This window comes from Macadamia integrifolia, chromosome 7 (genome assembly GCF_013358625.1).
Source record: "Macadamia integrifolia cultivar HAES 741 chromosome 7, SCU_Mint_v3, whole genome shotgun sequence".
Lineage (NCBI taxonomy): Eukaryota > Viridiplantae > Streptophyta > Magnoliopsida > Proteales > Proteaceae > Macadamia > Macadamia integrifolia.
Window position 1 is genome coordinate 34,723,652 of NC_056563.1, and position 9,741 is coordinate 34,733,392.

The following is a 9,741-nucleotide window of genomic DNA, read 5'->3' on the forward strand; positions in this document are numbered from 1 at the left end:
CCCCCCCCCCCCCCCGATATGACCAATTAATTTTCTTAACTACCTGTAACAGGCCCAGGGTTTGAAGCTTGTATGAGATTTATGGTTGCAAATGGTAGGTGACGGAATTCTTGAACAAATAAAAAATATTCAAATATTGTGTATATTATTGAGAGGAGAGTCAAAAGGGAACTAAAGGATTTAATGGCAAGTATAACATAGAGGGAGAAAAGCGAAAGCATATTCAAATGTAGACCAAAATAAAAGATAAGCGGGTAAGATAAAGAGACCAGTCAAGAGAAATGGTTTTCTTTCAAAAGTAAAGTGCCCTGGGTATAGGGGTTGATTTCATAAGAGAAAACAATCCTGATTCAAAAAAGTAATTAGGATTGGAAGTAAGACCCAGGAACAATTAATATTTAAAGAATTCTTTAAGCAAAAATGAATCTGATCAAGAAATTAACAAAATGAAATTAGGCACTAATTAGAACTTAAATAGGACTGAAATGAACCCTGCACTCATAAAACCTCCTCTATCCTAATTTTACTTCTAACATAAAAACCAACCTGATCGTGATTAATAAGAACCTTTCTTTTATAGTGAACTAGTTAACTTAGAAATATTATAAACAGGAATGGTACACATCAGGATTTCTCCCCATCGAAAACTCTAAACCCATGCACATGCATTGGCATGGCCATTGCCATGAATTATGAAATCATAATGAAGAAATTGACTGAAATATTCAGCTCATCCTTATCTTGATGCAAATCATGGTCTCATTCCACTTCATTTAGGGCTATACGACGATACGTTCTTTTGGCCAAAAAAGAAAAAAGGAAACACTAGTTGGGTTTAGATTGGAGTCAGATTTTTTTAGGCCTCTGCATTACAGCCAAATCAACCTGTGGTGAAACCATGGTTCACAATCTCGGTAAATTTCACAGTTTCAGTATGGACCAAGACAAAACCATGGTAGAAACCAAAGTGTAACTGGTTTCGACGATATTTCGCACATTTCAGTAGTTTCAACTGAAAAATACCAACTTTCGAACAGTTTCAACCAGTTTCGGTAGTTTCAAGTCTTCAACCAGTTTTGACCAGCCATGACATGTTGAATTTTTCCCCATCTCAGAAATTTTGACCTGAATTTCTGTTTCAGCCAAGGTCAAAACCCCAGATTTAGAACCTCCGGTGAAACCAAACTAAGATTGAGCAAAAATGCATTGGGTCCACTCTGTTCTGGTTGAGCTCTGTGCAAGGTTGCATCTACAACCTTAACAAGTGGTATTTATATTTAAAATTTTCTTAATTAACAATATTTTTGGGAAGTTGATTGTTCCTCTCTCTCAATGCTTCGATCAGAGGCAAAATAATTGTCAAACATAAAATCTTATCCTGAACTTCAAAGGCTTTGGATGACCCCCCTGGAATTTGTTCTGTTAGATTTCTCACTCGTGGGATGATAGAAATCGGGCAGTAAACAGGTTGAATTCGAGCATATGCGTAAAGATATATGTCACTCCACTACGAACAATAATGGATTATTTCATCGGACTGTTGTCTCACTTTAGTGGCACTTCCCTGCTTTTTAGGACCTAAAAATTGACTGGTCATTTGGTGAGGTCCTCTATAACATGGACTGACCCATGCCTAGTGCACAGTAAAAGGTGATGGATAAGAATTACTGTCAGCAGTGGTGACATTTGAAAGGGGCATTTTTTTTACTGTAAAAAATATTATATTATTGTGTAACTATCTCTTCTCCATTTTTTTGTTAATGGAGGTGTCAGAAGAGGCTCTCCTTTTGTTTCAGCACAGGAACTTTTGTTCTAAATTCATCAACAATAGGAGCAATTGCTTCATCAATTTTGATTGATCTCTGAGCTTGTATTTATTTTTTTCTGCTTTTGCCTCTTATCAGATTGTGAGCAGTAGAGGGTGTGGTCTGCCAGGCTGCTGGTGGGGACTCGCAGCATTTCAATGGGTAAAATTCTCATTCCAGTATCTTAAAAATGTGAACCCATTCTATTTTTATTCACTAACTGATCTAATATCCTTCTTCAGACTCGATTTTCCCTGGCTCTGCGACGACTGACTTCACCCCATGGCATGTTATACTCGGAAGAATTCAACCAACATAAACTGCAAATGGTGAAAGCTGCATAGGGATCCATCTGAAGATTGATAATTCCAATCCCTTTTTCAATTATAAGTACTGGTGGTGGTGGGAGGGACATCCTTGCTTTTGGACTTAGGGTTGGACATAACTGGAGAGTACAGCAAGCCATTGTTCAAGCTGCAAAAAGGTCAGTGATGGTCATTAATATTGGAATTGTTATTCTTGGAAGCCTCGAGTGGCTTGTGGCACAAGTGTATAAATTGTGTTATGCTCACTGATATAAGAAATATTTGTTCCATTGTTTATTGTTTACTGCACATCAATGTAATTACAAGAAAATTCTTTGTTACTTTTGTCAAATAAGAAAAATGACATTTCTGAGGCATACCATCCAACCGTAGGATATCATTTCCCCACTGTTAAAGTTTCACTCTGCTGTAATGACTTCTGTTATTGTTGCAGTAACTGTGTAGATGTACCTTGCATCAAAATCCTATTGTGAACCAAGAATTAAGTAGCTAACTGTGGAACCACTTGGATTCCACAAGATACTACTAGATATGAAGTGTGGTCGTTCATAAAATATTGAGTTCATGCTCTTGCTAAAAATGTTGATTCTCTGGGGGATTGTTGAGTTATAAGGTAAATAGGAGATTTGACTGCGTGCCCCCTTCATTCTAATGTTTCAATGGCCCTAATAGCTGTACTTATTCACTGGTCTCTATTGTAGAACCAATCGGGGAAGCCTGAGATGTGGTGGTCTACCCTGTGGCGGATATCAGCAGTTCGAATCCGTTTTTCTCTGATTAACCATTGGTATGTCAGGGCAGTTACAATGACCGTGAGGCTAGAATTTTCAGCTCTCTTTCAGCCGTGTACAGTAGGCCAGGTCTGGTGATGAAAAAGCCAAAATTGACTCGGTGAGACACCCTACCGTATCAGACTGTTGTAGAAGGAAACATGGTGAAAAAACGTGTAACCATACCCAATTCCTGAAAATTTCCTAGGTCTCACAAATGACATCGTTTTTAAAACTGATATTTGAAAATCCAAATTCAATTAGCACTTGTGTATTTGTATCCGATCAGAGGGTATCCATATCTGAATTTGGATAAAGGGCTTTTGAAGATTTGAAAAGTTATAAAAAATAAGTACAAAAACTAGACAATTGAGAGCCATGGATTGGGAATAAATTATATATACCATGGGAAGGTACAGTTTAAATGAATTGAATTTACCATGAGAAGGTCTCTGGTTACTTAAGCCAGGGATGTATAGAAATGGTCAAAATTTTGATTTCAATCCATATCCATATCTTATCAGGGAATATTTGGATCCAATCACATCAATCTGTATTCAACACGTTTACATCTCTACACGGGAGTCCATGAAATCAGAGATGGGCTTGGGTCTTACAATTATATTTCGCATGATAGTCAAATGACTTCACTGAAAGGGGAAAGTGAATATTTTCCCAAAAAATAAAGAATAAACTGAAGGCCAGAATTAAGACACAAAGTGAGGGTATGGGATAACTTTCCATATCGCATTGCAATCAAATTTCATGTTTCCTTGTTCATGCACTCCTTCCCAACCAGGAGTCCATATAACGAAGCAAAGCTACAATCCAAGCATCACCTCAAGAACTTGTTGTACGTCTTTGTAATCTAACTCAAACACATAAGCTTCCGCTAACTGGCAGTGTGTTAACAAGCAACAACCTCCCTCAGTGCACAGCTTGCTTTAGCTAAAAAACTGAATTTTCCACTCAATTATGGACTTTGTTCATACATGTGTTGGCTTAACCTATAAGGTATTTTATCTTTTCCTATCAATTCACGGCAGATCTGGAAAGACAGCACCACCAGCTCTTCAATATTTCCCTAGAAACCAGTCTTGGACATGCCCACTAACCATCAAATCTCAAATTCGGCTGCTTCCACGACGACCGCGGTTGGATGGTCTCCAAACTTGGTCTTTCTTCTGCAATTATATAATCCCAGCAATTGGTTATGAGCATAAAACATAGACTTCCATATAATGAGGGGTGAAACAAAGCATGTTAAACATGGAAGAGTATGTTTCAGCCTTACAGACTCCGGAGGTTTCAGCGTTGTTCTTTTTTTCATGAAGACCTTTTGTGCCTGTTTCTTCTTCTCCTCTGCTTTCAACTTGGTGGGGCTGGGCCTGTAAAGAATCACAGTCCTACCAATCTGCCCTACAGTCACCGACCCAGTTGCTTCCTCTAATTGTCTCACCACATCAGCCAGCTCCCCTGGACAGTTATTATGCACTTTAAGCTGTTCATGCAATTACAAATCTGTATCAGCTCAGTATAATGATGTGTTTTCGACCCACTAATGATGTGACAAAAGTATCATACTAAAATGAACATGCTAAGATAATTCATATTACAAAAAACACACAATTTGATCCATAAGTTGACCTATAGGCTACAGATATACTCATTTCTTCCAGGTTTAACACTGGCTGCATTTTGGTAACATTCCAGAAAAACGTTTCTGGAGTTAAATGGAATAAAGCGTTTGGTGCATTTATGGTGTGTTTCGTTTTTTTTTTTTTAACAAAAAGTGGAAAAGAAAAGGCTAGAAACGAGAATTGACGGAACGACAAAAAGTAGTTCCATCGTTCCAGTTTCATTCCAAAAAAAAAAAAAAAAAGGTATTTTGACATAGAAACTGAAATTTCCATTTTTGAAAAACAGAAACAGAAACGTTACCAAACACAGCCTAAGTCCATTTACCAATCCACCTTCTTTCTTATCTGACAAAAAATCTCCAGTTATGAGTAAATGAAAATTGGGTCAGCTGAAAATGCATTCATCAAAGTTTCAACTATTGAAGGGACGGAGGAGGCTAGGTTAGCTGAAAGATGGTTATCATTTCAAGGGCGCAAGATGACCTTGCTTTCTCAAGGTAAGAAGGGTAACCCACCAAAATAATTGGTTTCGAGAAAAGGCATAAGTTAAAAAGATTTAAAATGGATGCGGATACAGGGCTACTGTCAGATTAAAACTTAAACTCCAGCCAATATTCCAATGTCAACAGCAGTACAGCACTTACTAAAGTTCTTAATCGCTACCCTTTTAGTGTTTCCATTTTGACAGTCAAGTGATATGCATCTGATCAGGAAAAATCCTGGGTAGATCACCTCAGTGTTTACAATGCTAAGGCATTTCTTTCTCCTTTTTTTTATCAATTTTCAAGATAATTTCTTTCCATGAAGATTACTGAATACTGATTAAAGAGAAGTATTGAAGTTAACAGTGACAGAAGGAATCATAAGTATTACTGCACAGTAATGTCGAAACAGAAAGAAGAAATGAAACCCATAAAATGTATGTGGGAGGAGAAACACAAAAATCATTGCTGAAATTTGAGAAATTAAGAAGTAATAGTAGTAGAGTACCTTAAGGAGCTCGTTGGCCTCAAGGGTTTCAAGGAATGAAGCAGCGACGGAAGAGTTGACGCCGGACTTGCCAATTTGTTGAGACTTGAGCTTCTTTCCGAGGCTGTGAGCGTAAGAAGCAAGCTCTTTCTTTTCCTTAACGCTCAGAGTTGGGGGTTTTCCAGCATTAGCACAAGCTATGATGGGTTCGTTTTGGCTTGCATAGGCCGCCGCCTCCAACTCAATAACAGATCCTTCATGGTCATCTCCAAGTTGTACTTCAGAAGAAGAATTGGAGATATTGGACGACTCCTCTTTGGAAAGGAAATTGGAAGAGGGGGTTCCAGCTCCAATATCGGAGACAGCAGCGGAAAAGGAGGAAGAGCTGATGCAGAAGAAACGATGACGAGGAGGGGAAACGGGAGGAGGAGACGCGACGAATCTCTGGACTGTGATGATGGATTTGGGAAGGGGAAAAGCAGCAGAAGCAGCAGCGACGCGGAGGGGTTTAAAGATAAGCAAAGAAGAGGGCGGTCGCAGAAGATGGTGAAGCTGTTGTAGAGATAAGGCCCCCATCTCTAACGATATTCCAGAGTTCAATGATCCCCTTTTGCCTAAATTTTGAGTAGAAAGTTTCCGACTTTTCCCAAATAAGAAAAAAAAATTAATCCAACTGTTAGGTTTGGTTTAAAAAAAAAATAGAAAGAAAGAAACGGAGAGAGGTAAATACATGAAACAATCACTGACAGTGTGAAAATCATCTGCAAACGCTGCACCGGTGCAATGAGCATCAGGTGTTCATCAAATCTCACTGCTCGTTGGAAATGTGGACTCTAACCTCATTACTGACCTCCTAGTAAGTGTAGATTTATCATACCAAAAGCTCATCAAATGTGCTTGACAATTGTTAGAATATGACTTTTTAGTTGGTATGTGGTCATGGGTTTAAATACTTAGAATCAAATACATAATCAATCTCTGTTAATTTCAATTCGTGATTCAAATCAACTTGAATTTAGTCGCAATAACCTGATCGGACTAAGTAAAGAATCAGGGTTAATTGAGATAGACACCGACCCATTAAAATCAAATCACCCGATTCCAACTATTTTAAACTGATATTTAGATCTCTATGCGTAGCCTCTTCACAAAATTTCCCAATCATTATAATCAGAATGAACAATTTATATGAAAAAAAAAAAATGAGCAAAACAAATAGAAAATGATACCCACTATGCCGAATAAGAGTGGTAGAATAGAAGGGTGAAAGAAGTGAGTATTTAGCGAAGGGGGTGTATGAATGATACATGTGTATTTAGAACTTAACACCTTCTTTTAGAAACTCCTTATTTTATTCGCAAAAGTTCTCTAAGTCAAGGATATAAAAAGGTTTTAAAAAATAATAAAAATAAATGAATGCTAGCGAGATGTAATGGAATTAAGTATACTAAAGGTTTAGTGATTGTCAGATGAAAAATAAAATATCTCAATCGTTTATAATCGTTGTCCTACAAAACCACTATCAATACCGTCGCTCCACTATCTTTTTTCCTCTTCTTCTTCTTCTACCTTTCCCCTTCCTCTCCATCTCCGACTCCGACTCCACCTCCCTTCCATTTCTCTGGCCTAGTCGTCTCTTCTTGCGAGAGAGCAACAAGATTCAGACCACTAAACAGCAGGTGATGAAAGAGAAAGAAATAGAGATGGAGGAAGAATGAGAGGAGGGTTTCTACATATCCTTCACTTGTTTGGCTTGATCTTCTTCCTTTTGGTCCTATTCCTCGTAACTCACCTTTGTCTACTGAGTTGGTGGTGTTTTCATGGCTAGCTGAAAATGGTATGTTGTGACCGATTTAGTCAGAGAAAGAGAGAGAGAAAAAAAATTAATAAATAACATTCATTGATCATTTAATAAAAGGAAAAAAAAAAAAAAAAGGTTTGGGCTTTCTTTAATGGAGATTTTAGGATGTGGGTTTTGATGGGTTTCACTCTGTTGCAGGAAATTATGAAGCTGGTTCTTCAGGCCATTTGGGGGTGTCGCCGGCAAGAGCATTCGACGTGAATCGATTGCCGTCAACGGAGGAAGTCGATGATGGGGCTCAAGTTTCTTCTCCGTACTTTTTCGTCTTTCCAGATGGATTTCTCCACGTTCAGAGGAGGTAGTAGCAGTAGCAAAAGAGACAACACAAAGCTCAATGCCTCAATTGGATTTGGTTTCAAATTTGCTATCGGGTTCCAGGAGAATCACTACTATTTATTCGGCTTGCTTCTTGGGTTTCTTGAGATTGAATATGGTGGATGTAGTCGCCGGTGATGGCCATTTCGGTCCTATGGGCTCCGGCTTAGATTGTATTGGCCGAGCAGCTCAACGTAAACAGAGTCTTCTCTTACTCTAAGCATGGGGAGGAAGAAACTGCCGGCACTGATGTTGGCGGTGGTGGAAATGGTGGATTTGATTTTGTGGATTGAGTGGTGTGCTTGTGTAGGTTCACAAATGGGGAGCAGGTGAGGAATGAAGGGCAACGATTCAATTACTCTAATCACACGATCCATATTAACTGGCATTCCTAATTCCATTACATCTCGCAAGCATTCCCGACCCTCTCCCTTTAAAATTTACAAATCATTATGTATCTTTCAAAATGTAGTATTATCAATTCATCATTTTTTTTTAGTATACTTACACTACAAATTATGGGTGAGTGGTAGCAGCGCTTAAGCGTCCTGAAGTTGTAAACAATACATTAAGTATCAACTGTTGATCCGTTTGAGATAAATCTTTGTCGTCCAATTGTTTTCAATGCATCAACTAGTTACTCACTATCACGGTGAAGGCTGTCAGCCCCCTCACTCTCTCTCTCTCTTCTCCTCCGCATGTCCTTCTCCAACCCTTTCTCCATCCCCACTCAAGTGTTCACCCCAACCTTGTCCCCTTACGTCGTGAATCTGCGGCAAGCTTGGAGAGGAGCTCGAGCAGCTACAATGGCGGTCCTAGGATTAAACAAAGAGGAAATTGAAAGATCTTATTTTGCAAATGTCAGAGTCACCCCTATTCTAAACGTTCCCGTTCGTTCGCTTCATGGATCGTCGAAGTCTGTTTCTATCTTTGGATTCGGGCGGTAGTTTATTCTCCTCATATGGAGACAGAACTTCCACAAAATTCAAACCAACAGAAATTGCCCCGACTGGAATCGATTTGGTTTTGGATTATTCTTCAAGTAAGATTATACAATTTTTTTTTCTTAACTTAGTTTCCTCTAATCCTCTCTGTTTGGTTGCGGTCTTTTCCGCGGAGAGGAAGGCGAGGGAGGCATCGATGGAGCATGCGGCTCCTCTAAAGGTTCATGGAAAGGGAACTTAATAGGGTTGTGGTCACTGGTCACTGGTCACTGGTTGGGCCTCCTCGATTGATGCCACGAGGAGAGCTACCGACAACATCGTCGGGGTTGCAGCCACCGGTTACGTTAAATGCTTTTAACATTCAACGGTTGAGGTTTAACATTATCAAAGCAACGGATGAGATTAAAATGAAGTGTTTAAACCTTGAGAACGCTTAAGCACTGCTACCTTTTGGTCGAAATTATTTGACACTTTGAACTTTGAAGGATGTCAAAAAAAAAATCCTTTAAAAAATGATACCAATTTTTTTGGTAGAAAGAAAATGGTACCTGTTCCTATTGTGCCATTCTAGGAACAAAAGTGGAAGAAGAGAAAGGTGAAGGTAGCAAAACCATATTGTCTAACAAAAAGTAATAGAAATGACAAAGTTGCATCAGTCGGAAATCGAACTCGGGTCTACAAAGTGACAGGGTACTTAGTCTACCACTAGACCTAAAGTGCACGAACGATGTTAAATACCTCACTATAACTATTTCAATATATATAAAAAAAAAAAATTTGGCGGGGGTTGGTGGGTCCGCATGGAAAAATCCAATAATTGTTATGGAAATCCCTTATTCATCTGTAGTGTTAGTTATTGTTTTACTTGATAAGGTACGAGCAGTCGGAACACCATTCTAGAGGTAAGACCATAGTTATCAATTCGGTCGAATAATTCGCGAATTATTCGGCCGAATCGAATTTTTCTGAATTTTATCAAAAATTTGGATCGAATCCGAATTAAAAATAAAATTCTTTAAAATTCGCGATTTTTTCCAAAATGAATATAAATCGCGAATAATTCGGACCGAATCCGAATTAAACCGAATTATTCGGTCCATTTAAACATTAT

The 9,741-nt window shown here is 38.6% G+C and overlaps 2 protein-coding genes across 2 annotated transcripts in view; one reads left to right on the forward strand and one right to left on the reverse strand.

The window, feature by feature from the left end:
* Nucleotides 1-2,487, forward strand: part of LOC122083225 (protein DETOXIFICATION 46, chloroplastic) — a 10,300-nt gene extending 7,813 nt beyond the window's left edge. Inside the window, exons 13-14 of the mRNA XM_042650953.1 lie at nt 1,905-1,967; nt 2,048-2,487. Coding sequence (XP_042506887.1) covers nt 1,905-1,967; nt 2,048-2,149 — 165 coding nt within the window. The 3' untranslated portion in view covers nt 2,150-2,487. The remainder of the gene's footprint in view (nt 1-1,904; nt 1,968-2,047) is intronic.
* Nucleotides 2,488-3,621: 1,134 nt separating this feature from the next.
* Nucleotides 3,622-6,316, reverse strand: LOC122083529. Its single transcript, XM_042651364.1, has 4 exons — nt 6,258-6,316; nt 5,532-6,150; nt 4,196-4,402; nt 3,622-4,085 (listed from the first exon to the last, which is right to left on the reverse strand). Exons 1-4 carry the CDS (start codon nt 6,299-6,301, stop codon nt 4,026-4,028), a joined length of 930 nt encoding a protein of 309 aa, XP_042507298.1. The 5' UTR covers nt 6,302-6,316; the 3' UTR covers nt 3,622-4,025.
* Nucleotides 6,317-9,741: the final 3,425 nt, after the last annotated feature.